Source organism: Phalaenopsis equestris, unplaced genomic scaffold (assembly GCF_001263595.1).
Source record: "Phalaenopsis equestris unplaced genomic scaffold, ASM126359v1 Scaffold000140, whole genome shotgun sequence".
NCBI classification, from domain to species: domain Eukaryota; kingdom Viridiplantae; phylum Streptophyta; class Magnoliopsida; order Asparagales; family Orchidaceae; genus Phalaenopsis; species Phalaenopsis equestris.
The window spans coordinates 1,156,032-1,181,731 of record NW_018164582.1 but is presented as its reverse complement, the minus strand read 5'-3'; the positions used below and the strand labels follow the sequence as shown (position 1 = coordinate 1,181,731).

At 33.5% G+C, this 25,700-nt stretch overlaps 1 protein-coding gene across 1 annotated transcript in view; it reads right to left on the bottom strand.

The window, feature by feature from the left end:
• The window catches only part of LOC110021729 (structural maintenance of chromosomes protein 4), a 99,780-nt gene extending 76,852 nt beyond the window's left edge, over positions 1–22,928 (bottom strand). Inside the window, 10 exon segments of the mRNA XM_020720341.1 lie at positions 64–208; positions 454–582; positions 11,479–11,554; positions 11,625–11,782; positions 11,894–11,972; positions 20,797–20,927; positions 21,364–21,540; positions 21,606–21,707; positions 21,996–22,085; positions 22,663–22,928. Coding sequence (XP_020576000.1) covers positions 64–208; positions 454–582; positions 11,479–11,554; positions 11,625–11,782; positions 11,894–11,972; positions 20,797–20,927; positions 21,364–21,540; positions 21,606–21,707; positions 21,996–22,085; positions 22,663–22,800 — 1,225 coding nt within the window. The 5' untranslated portion in view covers positions 22,801–22,928.
• Between the last annotated feature and the right edge of the window lie 2,772 nt (positions 22,929–25,700).

Below are 25,700 nucleotides of genomic sequence, written 5' to 3'. Positions count from 1 at the left end.
AGAAGACTAGAAGCATCAGAGTCATTAATACTAATAAATTCAATTACTGAAAACCAGGGCAACCTTTAGAGTTCTCTATGATTTCTTCCAAAGTCTTTTCTTCATTCTGAAGAAGTTGCTGCAACTCCGGAATCTCTTCCTCAAGTTTTGGGATCAGAAACGAAGATTCCTCACTTTCCTTCCTAATTTCATCAATTTTTGATGAGTCCTGAGACGCAAGTAATTTAGCGAGTACATCATTTGATTGTCTTTTTTTGTAAAAAAAGCTATAAAACCATAGAACTTATTTTAAAAAAAACACTTCAGTTATTTGTTCAACATCAGAAAAGAGCAAGCCATAAAAAGTTCACAAATGTCTTAATCATTAAAAGCAAATTATAATGTCTGTAACGACAAACAAAGATTCGAGCAGCAGGATGACAACATAAACAAAACCTCACATTACACATATACCTTTTTTAGTTTGTCATCAGATTTCTTAATTTTTTGCTTCAAGTGATTACGATCTTCCCGGTATTTCACATCTTTCCTCTCAAACTTCTTAAATTCATCTTTGCAGATCCTCATCTCATTGTCAAGTTCCTATAAAGGAAAAAGAGGAATCAAGGAATACTCAAGAAATTTATTTCTTAAAAAGATAGAGATGTATCGATAATCCATCAGAATATATGTATCTGAAAAGAAAATAAGAAAAAAGTATATACCACTAACTCTAGAAATTTTACCTTTATACGTACTCAACTAGAGTAACAAGCCTTGTGGACGTACTAAATTAAACCCATCTAAGAGTTTCATGATCGTTTTCATGTTTTTCTATTTTCAAACTGTACTTAATTTAACTCATGAAACTAATTTACCCATTCATATTTCATCCAAAGGTGATAACTTTAGGTATCTAGTGGTATCAATATCTATTACAAATAATAATCAAAGGGATATTAGAAATGATAACTATCACTTTCTCAAACTATGTAAACGGTATCATACAGCGATAACATTAAATAGCATACAACACTATCATCGTGAAGGACAGACAATAGTTCAGGTTTAAATTGCTTTGTAAGATCGATTTCGCATTTTTTGATTCCACGTGTAAATATTAAACAGAGCCAACTTTTCAAAAAGATAATTCTTTAATTTTCAAGCAACATAAGCACACAACACAATGGAAAGTACAAATCCTGTCTAATAGCATAAGAGATACAAAGTTTAAAGTTTCCTTTTTAAAAAAAATTATGGATATAACCCATGATTGGCAGCATCTGGGAACTGCAAGAAAATGTTGAGTTTCAATTTAGTTAAGGACCTAATGTACATGAAGTTACAGCATAATTTAGTCAAATCATTTAGCGTCAAAACGTCAGAAGAATGATATAAAGGCAAGGGCAGCAGTGCTAAAAATGAAAAGACAAAACGAGTAATTTATTGATATTAATAAATAACCAATGGAATATTTGACAAGCTAAATCGCTCTCCAACACAAGAACAGCTCATGTTTGGCTCAAAATTTTTCGTGGATGGCCCACACGATAAGCAAGGCAAACTTGAACAAAATTTTTCAGTTAATTTATAAAGCCAGGCAGACTTAAACAACAGTTAAATTAATTAGATTGATACAAAAAGAGCTAAAGGAGCTATTAGAGCAATGAATGTCGTCATCCCGCCGCTCTGCTAGGGTTCCGCCCCATGGCGAACCCTAGCGTTTCGATTGTCGATGTTGCTCCGATCTCCACTCTCTCACGCGTCCATGTGTTGGCGTCGTCAACTGCGGAAGAAAAGACGCAAACTGTGTCGTCTTCCACGCGTCGCAGCACCATCATCTATCACCTAGCGATTTGTTTCCACTCGCCTTCCACCAGCGTTGTCGGCCGCTCGCCAGAGTTTGCGGTTGTCTGTGTTTGCGTCTGTCTGTGTCGATCGACAGCTTGCTGAAGAAATGGTTTCTGGACGCTCCTACGCCTCTTTCGAATATGTTTCCACAATATTACCACGATACTTTTGCTCTTGACGTTGAAACCGAATTTTTCAAAAAAACATCTAGTAAAAACAACAAACCTGCAATCGTTCTCACAGAGGCCGAGATCTCCACCTTAGCTGCGCCCTGTCGACTGTTCTTAGTAGGTAAGTTTCTTTATGGAAACCCTAAACTTGAGCTAATTCGAAAGGATTTTGAGCAAATGAAGCTGAAAGGGGTTGGAAGATTGGTAAATTGGATGGTCGGCACATTCTCATTCAATTATCAAATGATGAAAACTACGCCCTTTGTTTGCGAGAAGAATCCTTTGAATAGACAACCAGGTGATGAAGGTTTTAAAATGGACGGTGGATTTTGACCTTCGTTCTGAATCTCCTACCATTCTTGTTTGGCTGCGCTTCCCAGGTTTGAAGGTCCACCTTTACGGTCAAGAGCTTCTCTTCGCTTTAGTGATGGTATACGGTAAACCTACGTTAAACCTCTCAAAGCTGACACGCCTACAGTGAATCTGACTCGGCTTTCAGAAACCAGAGTTTTGATAGAAAGAGATATTACTTTACATTTTTCCGGGAGAAATATGGTTTGACACACAACATCAAGGATATTGGCAGCAAGAAGAACTTGAACAGATACCACTTTATTGTACCCACTGTCGTATATTTGGACATTCTCCTTCTCAATATTATCAGTTGCATCTGAATTTAAAACCTTCAAGTAAAAGCGCCTCTAGATCTACCCCACCTCATATATGTCCCTCCTCCGCTCCTGAGTGCATTCCATAGACTATTGAAACACCGGTTGACACGATACCACCTCCCCCGATACCCCCTCCCCCTCCCACTACCGGAGACAATATTGTCTTTGTTCTTCCGACTGATATAGTGGCAGATTGTTTGCTTGGGTCCGATAATCAGAATAGTATTGAAGCTCCACAACCTCAGGATGCATTAGGTGTTGATGAGACATGCTTACCATCTCTTCAGAATCAGAATGTTGTTACTGCTAGTCAGGAGCTGGGGGCTCATTCTCGCCTACATGCCCAACAATTTGTTGACCACACCGATCAGATGAGCCAGTCCGCGGATGAGGAAAGGCAGGTATACACATCTAGAAAGAAAAAGAAGAATGGAGGCACACCCCATCTTGGAAACTTAATGGATGATACTCTAGTAACTTCGGATAATGAAACGATACTCAGCAATTTGTTAGCTATCTCCACTCCCAGAACCAGAGGCAGAGGCAAAACCAAGCTGGCTCGTGCCTAGCAGTTTTATTTCCTGCAAGTTGTTTTTTTGTGTTTTATCCATGTTTCATCCTTTTAGGATGCTGGTGTCCGATGTATCGTATGGATTAGGCGTTTATAATATATATATATATATATGTGTGTGTGTATATATATATATATATATATATATATATATTAAAAAGAATGGTCGGAGGCTATTATACGAGCCCCGAGCCACCCTCATATGCCTAACTATTCGAGGACCGCCCTCGCTACCGGCAAACTGACCAGAGGGGGATTTGAGCCCATGACCTTAGAGGACTTACGACATTCAAAGAGGCTGTTCTACCAACAGGTCACGGCTGGCTTCTCCAATCGGCTGGACGCACTAAAGATAATGGAAACTCTACTCTTTCTAGTACCATGGTTCATTCTCCTATAATAGGACACTCTACTCTTCCTATAATTAAAACTCATTCTAATATAGTTGATATAAATACTGTTTTAGATAAAACTACATTAACTTTGGAAAATGAATGACAAGCAAGTGCAAAAGCACTCATTGACAAGTGCAAAAGCACTCATGGAAAAAGGCTAAACGTAACATTGAGTTATCTAGACTTAACGATAGTAACATTATTCAGGAAGGTACTTATCACTTAGATGGAGAACAGTCGGTTTAACTCCAGATCTTCTAGAAAGGTTGGCTCACGACATCATGTTTAACATAATGGTATGGAATATTAGGGGAGTGGCGGACCCTATCTCCCTTAATAGGCTTAAAAACTTGTGTATGGCACAAATTACTCATTTTTGCTATTTTGGAACATTTGGTTCATGTTAATAAACACAGAATTCTGAATAAATTCAAAGGCTATTGTTCTCACTGCAACGTTAACAACAAAATTTGGGTCATCTGGAAACCCACTATCACTCTTTCAATTATTGAAGATGTGGATCAATACATTCTCACTCAAATTTTGCTTTGATGGATTTCAGGGGTGGGGCACTTTTTTGCATGAAAAAAACTTGCTTTGTCAGAAATTGAGTTTATGGGAAGTATCATCAATGAGAATTGGTTTGTAGGTGGGGATTTCAAATGATCATGAAACTGATGGAAAGAAAATGAGGTGGTAGAGTTGAGTCTGCTCTTATTAATAGATTTTCTAATTTTGTGTCTAATGCAGGTCTTTATGACTTGGGCTATACTGGATCTCTTTATACATGGAGAAGGGGATTTCTTTATCAGAGATTGGATCGTTTCTTGGCTAATTCGGCTTTTATAAGCCATTTTCCTATTGTCAATGTGCAATATTTGAGTCATGTTACCTCTGACCATAATCCTATTTTGCTCACTTTGGCTGTTATTATCAAACCGTCCACATCTCGTTTTAAATTTCTTAATGTTTGGACTTCACATGCTACGTTTCTTGATTTGGTGACACCAGGTTGGAAATTTGATGGCATTGGGACTCCTTGATTTGTCTTGTGGCAGTTGCATAAGAAAATGGCTACGCACCTCATTAAATGGAATTGTCAGGTCTTTGCTAATGTTCATAAAAAAGTGCAGGATGCTCAGAATATCATTGATTCCTTGGGAGCCCAGCTTGATGTTTCCCCTCATTTGATGGACACTGTTGTTCAAGCTCATCTAGCTTTATTGGATGCTATTGCATTAGAGAAAAATTTGCTTAAACAGAAAGCTAATGATTCTTCCTTTGTTGTTGGGGATAAAAACACTAAATATTTTCATGCTACTCTTAAGCACAGAAGAAACATCAATAGCATTTTAAAAATTAAAAAGGCTGATGGGAGTATTTTAAACTAATATGAACGAGATTGGTGATAGTGTTGTTAGCTTCTTCACTGAGCTCTTTCACACTTCTACTCACATTATGCCTGTTGATCCCATTTATTTTGAGAATGAGTATGATTATAGTAATAACCTTAGTTTGGTTTATCCTCAAGATGAGCAGAAAATCTTGAATGCTTTCAAATCTATTTTCCCAAATAAAGCTCCTCTGCTTTCTACATACATGTTTGGGAGGTTATTAAGAAGGAGCTTATACTTGCTATCCAAAGTTTTTTCCTTGGAAACAATCCTGGTAAATATTTTACCTCTGCTCTGATTGTTATTATTTCAAAAAGTAATGATAAGATCACTTGGGATAATTTTCGTCCTCTATCTCTCACTACTGTGATATCTAAAGTTATGAGTAAGATTATAGTTAACAGATTGCAGCCTCATCTTACTCATATTATTGTTGAACAGTAGTCTGCTTTCATTAAGGGCAAGGACATTACTGACAATATTCTTTTAGCGCAAAAAATGATTGAGGAGTTGGACAAAAAATGCAGGGGGGCAATATGGTCCTCAAATTGGACATAAAAAAAAACATTTTATACTATGAGCTAGGACTTTATTCTTAATATTCTACAAGTTAAAGACTTTAAACAGGATTTATGCTCTCTCATACAGAGATGGTTGTCCAATAATAGCTATAGTGTGATGGTTAATGGTAAAGCTCGTGGTTTCTTTTCTGCCAGCAGGGGTATCAAGCAGTGAGACCCTCTTTCTCCTACTATTTTCATAATCGTTTTCGATTACCTATCCAGACTTATTAATAAGTTACATTATGAGCGTCCTTATCTTCAATTCTCCCATAAATCTAAAATTGTTGTGAGTCACCCTGCTTATGCTGATGATGTCGTTTTGTTTTTAGATGCTAGCAAACGCACCATCAAAGCTACCATGTCCTTGTTAAATGATTTCCAAAAAACCTTCGGGATGATGTTCAACTTGGCTAAGTGCTCCATGTACCTTGGCAAAAGTGTTCCACCTAACACCCTTGTTTGGGCTCCCAACTTTACTGGCTGTAAAATCTCTAAGCGCCCTATCAAGTATCTTGGGGTCAACATTCTCAGAGGTAGAACTCAGCAAACTCAGATTGATGAGGTGATTGATAAGGTTAAACTCAAGATCAATGACTGGAAAAACAATTTCCTTTCTAATGGGGGTACGCTCACTTTGTTGAAAAGTGTTCTCTGCACACTCCCTCTTTACATGATGCAGGTTCTCAAAACCAAAAAGAGCACTCAAAAGAATCTTGAAAATATTTTTAATAAGTTTCTATGGAAGGGTACTAGATCTACTAAAAATTGGACCATTTGGCACTATACTTGTAAACCTTTGTGCTGATAGGCTTGGGTTTAAAACATTGTAGCATACTATTGATATTAACATGTGTAAACTCTTGTTCAAATTTCGACTGGGAGAGTCACTATGGGCTAAATTTATGCAACATAAATATTGTTAAAATTTTTTCACCCTTCCACTGTTAATTGGAGAGTGGGGGATTCTAGGCTTTGGAAAGCCATCATTGATGCACGTGATGTAGCATCTCATTTTATGTTTTGGGACATTGGTGATGGTAGTATTTCCTTTTGGAAGGATGATTGGGGCCTCTCTACATTTTCTAATGTGCCAACTCAAGATTATGATATAAATTTGTTGGTCACGGATTGTTGGATTAATGGTGATTGGAATCTTGATATGTTGAATTCCTTAGTTGGTGAAATTGCTCCTGTTATAGCTAAAATTCCTGTTAAACCTCAAGATAAGGTTGTTCCAATTTGGAAGAATCATGCTAGTACATCTGTCACAAAATGGCTTTACTTAAACCTGCACTCCTTTACTCCATGGAAATGGCATGTTTTTATTTGGCATAAACTTATTTCTCCATCTATTTCTTTTTTCCTTTTTTTCCTCTCCATCTATTTCTTTTTTCCTTTGGAGATACTTTCATAAGTTGCTCCCTCTTGATGATATACTTAAGTTGAAAAGGCTGAAACTTGTCTCTTACTGTTATAATTGTAAAAAAGGTGTTGAATTTTTTAATCATTTGTTTTTTTAGTGTTCTTTTGCTAAAGAGGTTTGGCATCGTACTGGGTGTTATTTTGGTATCCATTGGCCCGCTAATCTGACTGTCAAAATAGCTATAGAGATTTGGAAGTGCTTTAAACCCTCTTTGAAAAGCACTTCTGCTTTTCTGTTATTTTCTTATGGTTTATCTGATGGCAAGGAACAGTCATAAATATGAAGCTACTGGTCACACCCCCTCTACCACTTCCATTTTAGTGGTTGCTTATTTTAAAAAGGCTTTGTAGTCCTCCTTTGGACAGGATGCCTCTCCTATTGTGGCCAAAGGTAGGAAACCCATTTTGATTAAATGGGCACCACCCCCCATGATTGATTTAAGGTTAATGTTGATGGGAGTTTTTCCAAAGCCTATACGGGTATGGGAGGGCTTATCAGTATGTTTCTGGTAGGTGTATTGCTTCCTTTGCTTCACCTTGTATTGCTAACTCCTCACTTGAGGCAAAGACCTCTGTTGTGCTTGCTGCTCTTCATACTGTTATCTCTTTAAACTTAAATGGCATTGTGGTGGAAATTGATTCTGAAATCCTGTTTAACATTATTGTGGCTAAGATTAAACCACTTTGGTATATCTTAGCTTTGCTGAAAATAATTTGGTATACTATTGAAAGGCACCACCTTAATATTTTATATTCTTTTACCTATAGAGAAGGGAATCAATCTGCGGATTGGTTGGCCAAATGGAGGGTACAAAATGTTAGTATCGGAGATACCCCTCCCACATCGTTGCATAAACTTATTAAAAATGATTTGGAAGCCCCCTATGTTCGTTTTTAAGGTGTTGCCCCCTTATTTGGGATTCTTCTTGCATAATAAGGGTCTAGTTTTGGTTTTTTTTGGATTGCCATTTTTTGCACTTTTTGAAGTTTTGAAGATGTGGCTCGAGCTTTTATTTGGTCAGATATTTTGGGGTTTTAAACAGGAAGTCTTCTTATATTTACTTTCTATGTTTTGGGTGTTGGGTCCTCGGTTTTGGGCTCATCATGGAAGAACTTGTTGCTTTGATATAGGGAAGTTTGATGGCTTTATTTGTTGGCTTGGACAGTCTATGCTGGCTGAGCTCTAGTTGGTTAGTTATTATTACTTGGTGAATGGATTTGCTTGGGTCTATTACAATTCTTGTACTTTGAATCATTACTTCTCTAGGGCTACTAGTTCTACTCTTGGCTACCATTTCTCTGAAATTATTCATTATTGGTATGGCTCCTTGGGTGCATCTTTTATTGCTGAATACAGTTAGAAAGGAAATTGGTTTGGAACGAACCTACTCATTTTCTATTAGTGATCTGCTTATTTGCTGGAAGATGCTTTGGCACAGAATTTCGTTGTTGGGCATAGTATTGTATTTGGAATTAGCTAATTGGGACTTATTTGTGGATCGGGATATCAGTGATGAAGCTAATAGAATGCATTTTGCTAGTTGGGCCCAAAACCTTCTTCCTACTGATTACTCTTTGCTTCATTTGCATTGGACCTTTCGTATCTGGATGCAGATTATATCTACTCTATACGATTGCTATAGATTATGGAAGTATTTTTTCTGTTGTCAAAGGACTCTTAATGACTCCTATATCCCTCGCCTTTTTACTTATTACTGCTCTAATTGGTTTGATAAGCTCCGTCTATTGCAGCCTCAAGTTGACGTGGCAGGATTTCTCTACACTATTACCAGATTGGGGTTGCGATTGTTGCTGATCACAGTGAATATTGTTCTCCTTGCTATGATCATGTTCCCCTTGCTATGATCATGTTCCCCCACACTATGGCTGCCAAAACTTTTGGTTTATATGTTAATTTTTGGTATACTCTTCTTTTTGCATATATTTTGAGGGGTTACAAGTATATTTTGATTTTTTTGAGTGGAGTTGTGATGTTGATAGTGGAAACCCTAGGAGAATATTGTATTTTATTTTAGCTTTTAGTTGGGATCCACTATCCCTCCCTTATTTTGTACCCACTTTTATTTTATTAACGCGTAAGGAGCCACGAGCTGCTTTTTTAATCATATATATATATATATATATATGCAAACCACCTTGACCTAGTGGTTGAGAGATTTATCTTTCAAAGAGGTCCTGAGTTCAAAGCATTACATATGAGGGGTGTGTGCGTTTGTGTGTCTGAGAATGTGTGTGTTTTAAAAGATGTTATTGGGGTGTGCCTCTGGGCGAAGCGTGGGGCATTACACCCCAGCCTAATGAGGGCGACGTAATTCTCATGGGGCGTACACTCGTGCAAGCGTTTTTTGCCCAAAAAACTATTTTGCACCCCACGGGGGTGTACGCCCCACTTGCGGCTATTCATAAATAAAAATAAATAGCTTAATCGCGTTGTTTCCCAAACCTATCTCCTGCGAGGCCTACAATTTCACAAAAATAGAAACATAAGCATGAATTAACGTGCAGATTTCACTATAGCTACAATGAATGTAGACAACATTAAGGACATAGTTGTGATTTGGACACAACTATTGGTAAAGAAGAAGATTTTGCGGATGAATTCCAAAAATGAATAATATTGAAGAATTGATATCAATTGAGCACAACCAGTTTATTTTTTGGATCAAAAAATGTTTATTTATTTTTATATATTTGTATATTTTTTTGTTGGATTTACATCAACATCTTGAGGATTTTAGTCATAAAATACTTGTTTTGAAATTGAACGAGTATAATTTCTTGTTATTATCTCTTAATAATTACGCCTTATATTTCTTTTATGTCATGGGGCTTATGTTGACACTTTGGATCTTACGCCTCGCCCACACAGCTAAAATGTCTCGTTTATATATATGTCTATATATATGATTTTTTATCTTTCTCATCCATCTTACTATATAGAATCACCATGCGCGCTAAAAATAGACCAATATATGTTTTATGTTATATGATCACAAAAATGTGTTGCATTATGAAAGACTGCAATTTTTCTTCATACAATCAAAGACAGTACAATAAAAAAAAACAACAAACCTTTATCTCACAAAGCGGGTCAGCTACATGAATCCTTTTTATCCATTATTTCCTATTGAGATCGGCAAAGAACAAAAAGACTAAATGGAGTCGGCTACAATCAAAGACAATAATAAAAAAAATTTCCAAGGATTACCTAGCCATAAAATTCACTTGTTATTCAAGTTCAAATTGTTTTCAGAAAAATAAGCCATGCATGTGGAAGAGCCCATTTATTAATTTCTACAACATCATCAAGATAGCTTGATAAGTTACCACTGGTTTAGTAGAGTTTCTTAACCTTCCAATATCATTTCCTACATAATTTTTTGGTCAAGTAGAACACAATTGATAACATTTTCAGCTAATTTCAATTAATTATAATAGTTTATTTCATTTAGGATGGATTTATCGGTTATTGTAGTATTTTTATTTTAAATTCTTCAAGATATTTTTTAATTTCAAACTTTTAGATAATCATGACTTGCCAATAAAAAGAAAGGCTCGTATATTATGCCTTAGTATTTTCACTCAATCAAAGATTAAGAAATTTCTAGGGCACTTTCTATAGTTTGATGCTTTGTCAACTATTCCTCATCAATTTTCTAAATAAGAAAACTTTTGTCTCCTGCTCTCTTGCTTATTTTCTCTCCCTACTCCATAAACTCTCCCACTCCCTCATATCAAGCCAAACCAAGTACTTCCTCTCATCAAATCACCCGATACAGCAAATTAGCCACCAAATTGCCCTACTCATTGTCTCCTAACCACATTTTTTCTCCCTTAAGCAAAAAAGAATCCTACCTAAACCATTCTACGCACCATCTCTCTCATCCCTAAGAAAAAATACAAGCCAAAAATCCAGCTTTCTTTTTCTAATAATTGCTCTCTCAACTTAAATTTCTCTCTTTAACATGATTAAAGCTCCCCCTCCTGTTCATGCATTAACAAGAACATTTATTGCACAATGTCGCAATCACTTTAACTACGCATCAACACGAGCATAATTTTTCAACCAGTTAACAAACTTGAGGTTGTATGTCTATGACTCTATAGTTAAGAAGCGAATAAATTCATGTTCAGGTTGTTTTAACTCCTTAAAAATCAGTTCATTAACATGAAGTACATTGGAATTCCAGCATAACTATTTACCCGCTGATTGATATGCCCCGACAAAAAATTAAGAATATGCCCAAATTTGTAAGAAATGTTGAATATAAAATAGAAGAGCATAAGAAAATTTTAACAAGAGTTTATGCTTGCAAAACACAGCATTGATATATGCTGATATTTTCTTTGTTTATGAACCTCGCATAACATAAACAATATTGATTCTGAATGGTTTCAAATAAAAGAAGTGCTCACGATAAAAGGACTGATATAATATTACCTCCTGTGTTTTCAGATGTTTGTTGTAAACACCCTCTAGTTCCTTCAGCATTTCCAAGTCATGTTGAATCTTCTCTCTGAAATATAACTCTTAGCATTTAATTTAATTAAGACAATATAGAAAATAAGCACTTCATTAATGAGAACCTTTCGGATGTACGATTTTCCTCCAATAATGTGACATTCTGCTTCAACTCAGCGACATGGGCATTGGCGTCCTCAAAAGCCAGCTTAGTCGCATTCTCCTTATACTTCAAAAGTGTCAGTTCCTTCAACATGTAGGCTTCAGCTTCGTTTTTTATGCTCTAAAGAAAAAATAAGCACTCAATAACAAGTTCCTTAACAAGTACTTTTTTTTTTAATGAAAATAGGTCCCTTAACAAGTAGATTAGCATAAAACAAAAGGATATATACACCTCTAAGCTGTATTTCTCTTTCTCAGCAAGCTTTACAATCTGCACTGCTGTAGAACGCTTGTCGTTGAGGGACTCTAGCCTGCCATAGTGTAACTTTACATAGGAAACTTCACATAGGAAACTTCACAATAAATTGACCAAATACGCAATAAAAAAAATACAAATGAAGGTCATCACTTTTATCAATTGACCAAATACGCAATCAAAAATATAGAGTTAATAGCAATGTATTTTCACTAAAAATATGAAAACATCCATATGGAGTCAGATGTGAAATCAAAAGTTTAAAATGTGAAATTGGGTATTAAAATATTTTTTTTCCGTTTGGAGAAACTTATGCCTCAAGAAGTTTAAAAAGGTGAGCCATAAAATCAGTAAGTTGTGCAAATGAAGAGGTATTGTACAAAAAGTTTAAAGAATATGATAAAAAATAACATATTAACATTTTAACAAATGAAAGATTAAAACATACCCTATTAATATCCTCATATGATAAAAATAATAAATTATTCAAAGTAATTATAACATATTATCATCCAAACATCAAATTATAAAATAAGAATGATTATACAAAGATCAAAGAATGACATAATAATATAACAATTCAAAATAAATTCGATACAATTAGCCTCTTCATACACATGTTATCATCCATCAAAGTAAAAAATATAACAAGTCACTAAAATTAGAATTTTTAAATTAAAAAATCACTATCACTTTTATCATTTAATATATCTTCAGTAAAATCATCAACATAATGAATTATATTCTCCTTCATTTTTCATCCTTAATTATATTCATATCTTCTCAATCCCCGTCATCTTAAATCTCAATCATATTCCTCTCTTTTAACAAATGATAATTAATAAAAATATTTATTAAATTTTAAAATAATGAATAAGTTTAAAATAAAAACTTAAATTATACTCTCAGTTGTATATTACATGAATAAGTAAATAATATTTATTAGGGTTATATTATATTTATATTTACTTTAAGAAAAATTTAAATCTAAGTTTAAATGTATATGTCTCACCAAAATTGAGACGAGGCAAAGCGGGCCACACATTATCTGAGGCAAAAGCCATATAACTCATTGCAAATTTTTCAAAAAAAAAATTTAAGCGAGCTTCATATTACTCAATTTCAAACTATGATGAAGTCTTTATTAATCACCAAAATTTAAAGTATATCTTTAATCAAAAATAAATTAAATTTAAGATAGACTACAACTAAAGCTCATTAAAAATTAATCAAGGATTTTATTAGAAAACAACAATGATCCTTCCGGAATTTCATAAGACTCATTTACAAAATAAATAGCATAGGAAGGTCACCAAATTGGGAAAGTCACAAAAATTAGAAAATCCTCATGCAAGAAACTACCAAAAATAAAAGATTATAAACTCCCTCCTAAAAATATGACAACCCCCTCAAGTTAGAGCATAGATATTTATCATGCCCAACTTGTTCACAAGAAGCTCAAAACTATGACTAAAAAGTCATTTGGTAAAAATATATGCTATTTGTTGTAAATTAGGAATAAAAAGCATGCAAACAGCTCCACAATCAATCTTCTCTTTTATGTAGTGTGTGTCAATCTCCACAAACTTTGTATGATCATGTTGTATTGGATTTTTGTGTGATGCTTATTACGGTTTTATTGTCATAGTACAACTTCATTAGCATATTTATCAAGATCCGTAGCTCTTCAGAAATTCTATTCAACCATAGCATCTCACATACTCCATTAGTCATAACCCTATATTCTTCCCGGATACTGCTCCTTACAACAACACTTCGTTTCTTAATCATATAACCAGATTTCCCCATATAAATATAGTAATCGGATGTCGATCTCCTATCAATAATTGAGGCCCAACTACATCAGTGTATACATTTATGATACATCATGTGTTCATCTAAAAGAGTAAGCCCTTATTGGGTGTTTTTTTTAGGTATCTGAGACTCCTAATAACTACATCAAGATGTTTTTCATAGAGCGAGTGCATAATCTAGCTTACAAAACTAACAGCAAATGCAATATTTAGTTGTGTATGTGATAACTATATCAACATTCCCACCAAATTTTGATACCAAATCATATACACTGGATCAACTTTCTTTCCATCTCATAGTTTTCATTGGGATCAGGGAGTTTATGCACACCTACAACCACTCATTCCAATTTTCCTGAGATATCAAGAACATGCCTCCATTGGAAAAAAAAATAATCATTTTCTTCGATCGCGCAACTTCCGTGACAATAAAATACCTTAGATATCCTAAGTCCTTGATCTCAAAAGTTGATAAGAGAGAAGTCCTCAAACGGTTCATTTCATATACATCATCACCAAAGAGAATTATATAATCCGCATACACAATTAGCATGAATGTCTTCTTGTCATTTTAATGTCTAAAAAAAAAATATTATACGACCTCTTTGCCCTTAAGTATACCCCTGAGTTTTAAAAACATGGCAAATTTTTCAAACCACGCCCTCGGAGATTGTGTTAATATAAGGACTACTTTAGTTCACACCTGTATGTTGAACTTTCACACAATCTTAAAGATGCAACCATAAACACTTCTTCCTCCGTGTCTCAAATGAGAACTGTATTTTTTATATTTAACTGTTGTAGAGGTCAATCAAGATTATTTACGCGCGAACAAAGAACTCTTATAGAGTTTAATTTTACTGTTGGGTGAATATCTCCAAGTATTTGATGTCATATGTCTGAATGAATCTATTGACAACCAATCGAGTCATGTACCATTTTAAAGATTCATCATTCCTATATTTCATTGTAAACATCCATTTGCACCATACAATTATCTTCCCCTAGGTAGATCAACCAACTCGCATATACAATTTTTTTCAAGAGCTTTCATCTAGAAAATAGTCTACTTTTACTGAGAAACTTTTAGAACTTCTTCTACAGTATTAGAAATTATATAAGACCATTGTAAAATAAAAGCACGAAAAATAGGTGAGAGATTTTCATATGATACATAATGGTACAATAGATGTTGATTACAAGACCTCACACAATTACAAGCAGCAATAAGAATAGAAGGCTCGGAACTCGCAGATGAAGTAAATTGAACATCAGTAAAGGCTCGGTGAAGAAATTACCTAAAGGGTTCACGGATTCTCGGTAGTGCAAAAAAATTATACATTTTCTTTCGAATTGTCCTATGGTGTGAGTGTAAAATTTCAAAGGAAACAAATAACGTGATTAATTTTCCTTTTTCTTCCTTATTAGTCTATATAGAATCATGAACATCATGAGATGGCACAAAAGAAAAACCTGAATCGTTTTCAACATCTAAAAAACTCGACCCACTTTCTCTTAATATAATGTAGCTTGAATTTTACGGTTTAATAACCAAGGTTAGAGGCATTATTTTGTGAAACTTTGATTTGAAAACAATCCTAAAAAATAGTAGTTAGATCTTTATTTTATTCCCCCTTGAAGATGAGGCATGAAAAAAGTGTGTAATTGAAATAAATGACATCCATGATAACAAATATTTTTTTAGAAATGGGATCAACATTGTTATACCACTTTGAGTGTGAGAATAACCAGCAAACATAATTTTTGACTCAGGGTTCAAATTTTCCTTGATTAACTATGAAATGAACAAATACAACACACCCAAATATATTTAATGGTAAAGAAGAAGAGAACTCATTTGTTGGGTAAATCTCACAAAAAATATGAAAATATGATTCAAAATTTAAAATCATAAAATTTCGCGATAAAAACAAATTAACCATAGAGATATTTTGGTATTTAATTAATAAAAAGCAATGTTCGAGCTACTTCCAACAAATGTTCGTTTTTTTTTCAACCAAATCATTTTGTTGCAGAGTATCAACACAAAAGCTTTGATGAAATAGTTCTTTATTAAGAAAAAAGTGACAAAATATTTTTGAAATATTCTCAATCATTATCATTCCATAATATTTATTTTTTTTAGAAATTGTGTTTCTATCTTGGACTAAAAAAAATTTAAAATTTTTGTTCGCATTAGATTGTTATTTATTTGAACAAAACCCAACTTAATTTTGAGTGATCATCAAAAAATTATTTTTTACCAAAATATATAAAAGTTCCACAATTGTCTCATTCATCATAAAGAATCAAAATAAATGATGCAATTGTTTTGTAAGATGAGGAAAAAAAGACCCACAATGACATTCTGCAAATTGATAAGATTCACATTGAAAAAAGATAGATTTGTATTTCAAAATAAATTAAGAAATAAATATTTTAAATACTGAAAAATAGAATTGTCTGACCTATAATGTTCTGTCGTAATATCATTATCTTTGATAACTTAAACAGAATTTAAACAAATACTAAAACAATATCTACTCGAGTCAAGTTCGTCGTCAAAATAATAGAGTCCATCTTTTGTCTTAGCATTGCTAATTTTTCTCCCAGTGGTTACTTCTTGATATTCAAAATAAGAAAGGTAAAAATTAGCTTGACGCTAATGGTCAAAGGTAAGTTTACTAATGTACAATAAGTTACAAGACAAACTGTAAACATGGAGAACATAGTGAAGATTTAACATCGCGATGAGTCTGATATTTCCTATCCTTACAATTAGTGAGAGAAAACCATATGCAATTTTGACATTTTTCTTGTCTGCATCTGATCTATAAGATGAAAACAATTTAAAGCAACCAATCATATGATCAATTGTGCTAAAATAAATAATTTGAAAATAAATAGAATTATGTATAACACCTAACTACACATTGGCTAAAGAGTTACCCTTCTGTATTAAAAAATAAGACGAAGTCAAAAACGATTTTGGAGACTCAAAAAAATAGTATAGATGCTCTAATTACTCATTGGAAAAAAAAGGATTGCATCCGAGTTTGCAGAGAGATCATGGATCTCTTCAACAGTGACTTCATAAGCCACACTCATAATTTGCTTTCCAATTCATGGGTGTACCATGAAGCTTCTAACACATTTCTTTCATATGTCGCGATTTTTTGCAATGCTCGCACCAATACTTTTTACACACTTCATTGTCAATATCAACATCTTCTGAAATAAGAGTTGAGTTTTCAAATTGAGGATTAACATAAAAGGTTTGGTGTTGCACAGCAAAATTTTCCTTCTCAACTTCTCAAATCTAATCTTAGAAAAAACTTCCCGAGTAGAAGGGAGTGACTTCCTACCAAGCATGTGATCTCAGACTTCGCCTACTCTCCGGTTAAGATCGGCTAAAAAAATGTAAATTCAGTTGTTTTCCTCCCTCTTCTTATAGCGAGTGCAGTCATTCAAATTCTCTCAAATATCATCATACATTGATCAAGCTTCTATCATAATGTTAGCAACTCATTATAAAATATAGTAACATTACAATCATTCTGCTTGAATTTTCAGAGTTGAGTATTCAACTAAAAATTTTGAGAAGAATTCTCCATATCTGAATAAAGATATTGAACGGCCTTCCAGACATCTTGGGTGATGGAAAGAAATAGGTGAGGTTTCCCAATTACGAGTTCCATAGAGTTGATGGCCCATGTAATAAATAGTGAGTTCTTTAACTACTTTTTTCATATTAGGGTCACCAACAGTTAGTTTCAAATTTTCACCGGTTAATGCCCAATTTTGTCCCTCATGTTGACTGTCAATTTTATGGATCTAACAATTACAATATAGATGAACATAATACATAAAAGGTAATGGTTATTATTGATACTTTAAGAAAAAAAACATAAATAGTAAAAACAAGTTGCTTACTCAATAAGAAAAATTGATTAATGATATGAAAAGATTAAAATTATCAGTAGCCTCTCTAGCTAATAAGAGTTTCATTTTGTTGAATAAGATGATGGTTTAATCTACATTGAAGGAGATAATATAAAAGTAATTTCAAGATAAAAGGAAGTAAAATTTAAAGACTAACAGACAACACAAAATATTTGAAGTTAAGATGGATAATTACATTTCTATCTTATGTTACAAGATATATGATTACAGACATTAGACAAATTTGACACGTTGACTAAAATATTCTTTTATGTACCCATATAAATTGTCATTAGAAAATAATTAAAAAATATTCTCATGCTCTTATATAATTGTCTTCATAATGTTGCAAATGTTAGATAAATAGTATTTTATTTAACTTTGTGCATTGCCATCATCAGAATTATATTTATAAAAAGAAAACTGAAAGTTAAATGAAATGATAATAAAATGTGTATTTATGATAAATGATAGAGTTCACCCTACTTATCATACTAAGAGAGTGTTTAGCTACAGGTAGGATTTACGTTAAATAGAATTTAGTAAATCCGAATTTATCAAATATAAATATTATTAAATCCACAATAATATTTTTGGTTCAATTAAGGATAAATCCCGTTGAATATGTTTAATGTGTTTGTCATAAATCTATTTGAAATAAATAAAATAAATCCAACTGAAAAGTGGATTTAATAAATCCAACAAATAAGTGGATTTAATAAATCCAAATTTAATAAACGAAACAAGCAAAAATTGAATTTAACTTAACATCAGATTTATCTAACATATTTATGGTGTTTGGTTGGATTTACATTAAATTTGATTTAAATCATGTTAAAAGTATCGTACCAAAAGACCCCTAACTATGCATCACGCACGTTAAATTATCACCTAATCTAAAGTTTAAAAAAAATTTGGAAAGAAAAATTAAAATGGATGTTCCTTAAATGATACAAATTTAAATAATGCTCCTATTTCAAGAACATATTATCAAAAATAAAGATAAATTATTATATAGTAAATTTATTTCAAAATAACAAGTTATTAAATGATTGATGCTATTTCCTCTTCTTGAATAAGTTACAAATGTGCATGCAATAAACAATTGTTAAAATTTGATGTAAATATATAATTTTGAAAACTAGGGTGAATACTATTTATATTCTTGAACTTGATAATAACATCGAGCTATAATTAACCGTTAATTTGTTTAATGATTTTCCCATTAGTTGATATCCACTTTCCAAAAAGGACCCTTAGGTTAAATGAGCGACAAAAGATAAAATTTATGAAAAAAAATGACTTAAATAATTTAAAATTAAAAACTTTGTGTATTTTTGTGTATTGTGACACTAAATAGGACGCATTGGAGAAAAAGGATTGATGCAGCCGACCCCACGTAGTGGGATTAAGGCTTTGTTGTTGTTGTTGTTGTTGTTGTTGTTGTTGTTATTGCGTATATTATTTTAGTAATGTTGTGTACAGGGTTGAAGAGTTGTACAATTTAGACACAAAAAAAATTGTATTGTTTTGTAACTCTATGTGCTCGTAGCTATTATTGGCAGAAAATTTATAGTATTAATGAAAAGGAATTATCCTACAGTCTAATTGTATGTTCCCACTTTTAGAACTTCTAAATTCTCAAATCAAGTCATGGCATTTAAAACTTTTCGCAGTTAACTTAAGCTCCTTTAACCTCCAAGAAAAAAATCTCAACATGCCAAATAAACAATAAAATGAGTTCTATAAACACCGATAACAACAATAACACAAGAATAAGATAGATATATTAGAAGAGAAAAAAAAAAACTATCTTCTCTAAAAGTTTACATATCACCATGTGTGTATTACAAGTGTACAGCTATGGACATTATTTTCGTTCTTGACGAAAAAACATCATTAATTGCTTTCAAGAGCAAAGCCTATGGAGTTTCTTTCATGGAATGGCTTCTGTAAAGCCCATATTGACTCCTCTCTAAGAGAAATCTCTAATGGTACAATGCTCGGCTCAAACATTCAAGATAGGATTCTAAAGAAGTAAAATGCACTATTTTCAACCTATTAAATCAAACAAACTGATTTGAACATTTTTCCCTCAAGAACTTTGTTTAGTAATTATTGAATCATCTTTATCATCATCATTGGGATTATCCTAACTATTCAAAGCAACATTTAATAATTAACATAATGCAAAAATCAGATGAGAGTTTAAAATTAACTCGTTTGTACTATCCTCAATTTGATATAATCATTCTTCTATTACAAGCACAATCAATAAATTCAGCGTTTTTAACTTACATTTATGGTGAGGATTTACAAATGAAAAACTGTGAATTACGTAGTCATAGAGTGATTCTTGATACAAAGTAATATAATAATATGAACCAGCAAGCCTTAAGATAAAAGAGATATGGATGGGGTTGGACATGATAAAAATATAACCATGTTTGTAGATAAAAGCAAGAATAGAAAGGGTAAGGCATGAACAGAGCAAGAGGCAGTGTGTATGACCATCAATCAAACATAAACAATAGTATTTTCTCATATTTATTCATATTTATATGAGCATACTTACAAGTATGGCTTGTAAGTTGATAAAAAGACATTAGAAATTGAGATAAAAGAGGAAGCCGTTATCTCAAATATTCAAAAGTTATTTGTTTATTTTAAAAGGTAATGTCATTCCTTATCAGTACACGCAATAGTCGTATCTTTATCTAGTTGTGATTTTAGATTATTTTTCTACTTGTGAATGCATGTTACAGTGCAAGGAAAAAGAAATGTAGAAAATATTTCCATGTTTTTTTAATCCAGATGCAATGGCTAGCAATTCAAACTTTTTAGCCTATAGTGACCTTATACAAAACATTTTTACCGAATACAACAAGATGCATATAAGAATATATTCTCAGTATTTAGAATACGATTTGCATCTCTTTTGGTACTACAGATGCTCAGTGGTCTACCTACAAAAGTATTGAAGCATGCAACGATTAGTTAAATAAAAATTTAAGAACAACTTTATCTCAGAAGCACCACATATGGGCACAGAGAATAGTAACTACAAATATTTTGTGAACAATGTTGAGATAGACAAATTAAGAAAATTAAAGTTCAACTCACTCATTATGTGCTGATTCAATCTTTTCCACATATTTATTTGTCCCAATGATGTCTTCTAGATATTCCAAGAACCCCTCATCATGTAGTCCTTGTGCCTTTGGCTTCATCAGAGAGATTTGCTCAACCTCGCCCTACATAACAAGCAGGCAGACAATCCAATAGAGATGCAAGGAATGAAGCAAAAACTGTGATTAATGCTATAAATAAATTACTTAAAGTGTCAACCTGGATACCAAAAAGCTAACTTTATTAAAGTTTTAGAATTTTCAACATTTAAAAAAAAGGCAATTACATAATTGCCACCTAATTCCTATTTATACCAACCAAATCTTTAACATCAGATCAAAATTACCACCCTTTTTCACTTTTAAAAAGTGAACTAAACATTTTCATGCAAAGGTAAGATGGTACGATGTAAAATTGAAGTTCAGATGTTAGATATGTGAAAACATAGGAATTAAGTGATATGTATGTGAATCTTCCTAGAAAAATTTTGCAAGTATGGATGTCAAGTCCCAGGTAATGTGTGAAAAAACCAAAGACAATTTTAGTAAACTTTAGGCATACCTGAAGAATTAAAAAACGGTTATTATCAAGGTCTACTCCTTTTTCTTTCAACTTCTTTGTAACCTCAGTGAAATTACTCCCACGGTCATTAATGTAGTACTTGGATGAGTTGTCCCGAAATGCCACTCTGCTAATGAAAAAGTTGCTGCCTTCAACAACTTCAAAAGATCCATCATCCTGAATGACATTACATATAAGAATCATGAAATATTAAACAATCACTAAAACCATTACAGCATTACCAGGTCTATAATTTCTTGAAAATAAACTGAAACCCCAGCACTCTCAAGGTTCTGGTGGTTGCTTGAATTATGTATCAATTCTGATACTTTGTTCAGGCGCATCTAGATATAAATAAAAAATGTAACAGGAAGTCAGCGATTATACAAGGAAAAACAGCATGCAAATGAACAAGCATCGTGATTGGAGGTGTTTGGTATGCAAATAGATATGTTTTAGGTGGTAGCTATGTAACTTAAAACATTAAACATGGAATTTGAATATTAAGTATTCACCAAAATCCGCTGAAGACCACTTAATCTGTAGCTGGATGACATACTTTCGTTCCATGGAACTAAAATTACTAAACAGATCATGATCTTGGAATTGTTGACTGGGAATAAAAATTTTACCTGCTTTGCCCGCTTGCCAAACACAAAGAGCATAGCATCAATGACATTACTCTTCCCGCTACCATTAGGCCCGACCACTGCTGAAAAGCTCTGTCCAGAATATTAAAAAAAAGAAAGAAGAAGAAGAAGAAATTGTTCATTTATTTAAACAAACAAGAAGTCCAGCACAAGAATGTAACATTTGCGCTCCTGAAATGTACATGTCACTGCATGGCAAATCACTCGATATCACTAAACGGTGCAGCAAGTTGCACAGCACCAATTTTGATGATGAAGCTTGCTACATTAACAGAAAATAGAGAAAAAAGAATCCAATGGTTTACAGAAAGCATACACGCACCATTCAAAAAGGAACCGTTAAACTAAAATAAGATTTTTACCCCATCAGACGGAAAATTTTGAAATTTGCCTGTTACACAAAACATTCACCCATCATCCCTAACTCAATCAGACCAATTGTGGTGAGAGGGAATCAAGTAGCAAGTGAGACATCGAGCGGGGGGAAGATGGAGAAAATTACAGTCAGTAGGCTTCATTACGCGGTCAAGATTTTAACGAAAAAAGCAAACCTGATAGATATTTTCAGTAAACGCCTGATTCCAGGGGCATTTTTTTGGGTGGAACGAAGTGCGGGATGAAGTCTAGGGTTTGGAGGAAACAGACAAACCTTGTCAAAGGGTCCGATCCGCTGCTCTCCAGCGTATGACTTGAAGTTGCGGAGAACCATTTGCGTGATGAAAAGGCGTGGCTTCCTATGCGGCTCCGCTCCAAAGGACTCAGCCGTCGCAGCCGGCCAAGTTCCCATGGTAGCCTCGGCTGAACGTTGTGATGCTGCCCTTCTTCTTCTTCTTCTTCAAGCTTTTTAGGGCTGGGGAAGATGAACGGGAAATGCTGAATCAAATTACGAGTGCAGTCCACACACTCCCAAAGGTGTGCGTTTTAATAATAAAAATTTGTGGTTTGGGAGGGAAACCGAGGAACGTTTTAAGGTTCCGTTTTTTTTTTTTTTAATAAATATTTCTTCACTAATCTCTAATTTTTCAAGTTTTAATAAGTTGTTAGAAATTTAAATGTCGATTTAAATTTAATTTATTGAAAGGTTTTATCGTTAACATCTTAATTAATATTTATCACTAAGAATTTCATGGATTTAAAAAAAATTATATTATTTGTGTACTTTGTAAAAGGACCAATAAATTTGTTACTTAACCTATAAATGATTGAAATGTATTTCATAATTATGTATAGTTAATAATAAAGACTTGATTATTAAATTTTATCTCTTTATAAAAATTTTGTTACTAAATTTATATATGTTGAAGATGTAAAACGGTATATACAATTTCATAATCAGTAAATAAGTACGAAATTTTATATTTTAAAAAAATATAAATAATAAGTTACTATGTTATTTTTTTATTGGCAAATGTGAGTAGATCAAAATACATCAGATGCCCACATTGGTTTTGTTAATCAAGCATATGAAATAGTGAGATGTGCGACTAGCAATGGTTCTAATGATAACGAGGGCACGCATATGGGCGATCAACACCAACAATAATGACCTTGGGGCATTGCTTTGTGTAGCAGCTTGTTCTTGCACATGCAAAAACCAGATGATCAAATGGTATATAGTAATAACTACATTCTTCCGTGTTCATGGCATTAGATTGAGATGTAGGTGGAAATTTGGATGGTTCATACAATAATATAACATTGAAAAAAATAAACAAATCATTTGAAATGAGCTCCTTGCATGCATGTTTTCCCAATAAATAGTGATGTAGTTGATTCCATTAAGTTTACATCAAGCATATAGAATTTATTAATTGACTTTAATAATGGCATTATTACATTTTAGCTTTGTTTGCTTTTTCTTATCTAGTCATGTTATTTTATTATTTTTATTCTTTGTACTTTGTAGTGGAAATATAAGTATTACACAAGTTAGATTGGCAAACATTTTGTTATAATTCTAAAGCTTTTATTAAAAAAGAATTGCATTGTTCTTTCTTTTATCTTCTCTACCTGTATTGATGAATTGGGCTCTGCATCAAATGGTATCAGAGCCAATGACAATGAAGAGAAAAGCCAATAACCTAGTTTGTAATGATTATAAAAGCTCACAATATTTTTCGGAACTCCTACACCACTGGCATGAATACATCAAATGCCTTATATGTGGGTCTTTTATCATTTATTCTGGTTGTGTGGGATGGGAGATCCATCATTTTAGAAATAGTGATGCCCTCTATCCAACAACCATGCTAGCACACATAGCAGACATTGATGTCATCGTTGTAGCAAATAAAAATTTGTACTGTTCCCTCGACTAGGCCAACCAACCCGAGCAAAGCTTCCTTGAAATGTTGGGGTGCATTGTGCTTATCTCTCGATTGCTCACAACATTCATCTATTTTGAATCAGCATTGATTTAGCCAAGGGAAATTTGAAAATAACTCAGATCTTCAATTTTCGTGTTTCGATAAAAAATCGACATCAAGGATATCTCAATTGAGAGTAGCAATTGGAAAATCTTATTAACCATATGGATACTTCAGAAGAGAAGCAAATTAGTTTTGTTTTCCATAAATTAAAAAGGTGTGTGATTGCTTGGTAGAATTATATGATTCATGCTCGTCATGACGAGGATCACAACAATGTCAAAACAAGGCTCAAGTTGAAATGATTATTCAAGGATAATTTCTCCCATCAAATCATATGCAATCATTTCATTTAGAAACTATTGAAACTCTCTCAATGCACTATGCTCATGGACTTTCGCATTCTTACCCTTTGCTTGGTCGAAGACATAATGATAAGAAAAAAACAATTTATTATTGATTATTCAGCTAAGAGTATGTGCTTCCTAACCTAGGGTTTTCTCTAGAAAATCAAAAACATAAACCTAGCATTATGTACAAGCATCCTAGAGTTGGTTGAGAAAGAAAATGCAAAGGGCTTTAGTGAATCCCACGGTTGCGGTAGTTGATCGATGTCCCAAGCTTGTGTCCCAAATGAAGTTCTCCTAACAGTAGGAGAGAAGCTCACCTAAGTCCTTCCTCAAATTAATGAGAAAACTTTCTTATTCGGAGAGATCGCCGGAAATGTTCACCGGAGTTGTGCTTCTCCAATGTAGACGCTCTTCTGGTCGGAGAAACCGCAAAATGCAGTCGGAGTAGCCCTTCCCCCAAGCTAGGATGAATCTTTCCTAGTTCAACCTGCCAGAAAGTTCACCGGAGAAATAAGGAAGAAGAGGATGTAGGAGAAGTTGGAAGGAAACCCATTTCTTGGCCTTCTACTTGAAGAAGAAGATGAATTATGTTTCATATCTTGAATTCTTTGCTCTAAGCTCCAAGGAAAACCTTAAACCCCTTAGGGAAGAAAATTAAGCTCTCCCTTGCCATTTCAAGCACTCAAAACCACTACCCAAATCTGAGAAAGGTGGAGAGTGAGTTTTGATAGAGGAGAATGAAATAGACAGATGAGGTTAAACCAACTTCCTTCAAGCAAATCTCAAAATTGCCTTTTAATTAAGCCAAAAATGACCAGTAAAGGGCATTTAGGACATGCCAAATGGGGGTTAATCCCCTAGCCTTTTACAAGTCCAAGAAGAGCCAGTAAATTTGGCTCTAGGTGGCACGCTTCTCTAAGGTTTTTAGGCCAAAATTTTAAACATGGGCTGGCCGGCGTGGTCGTGTTGGG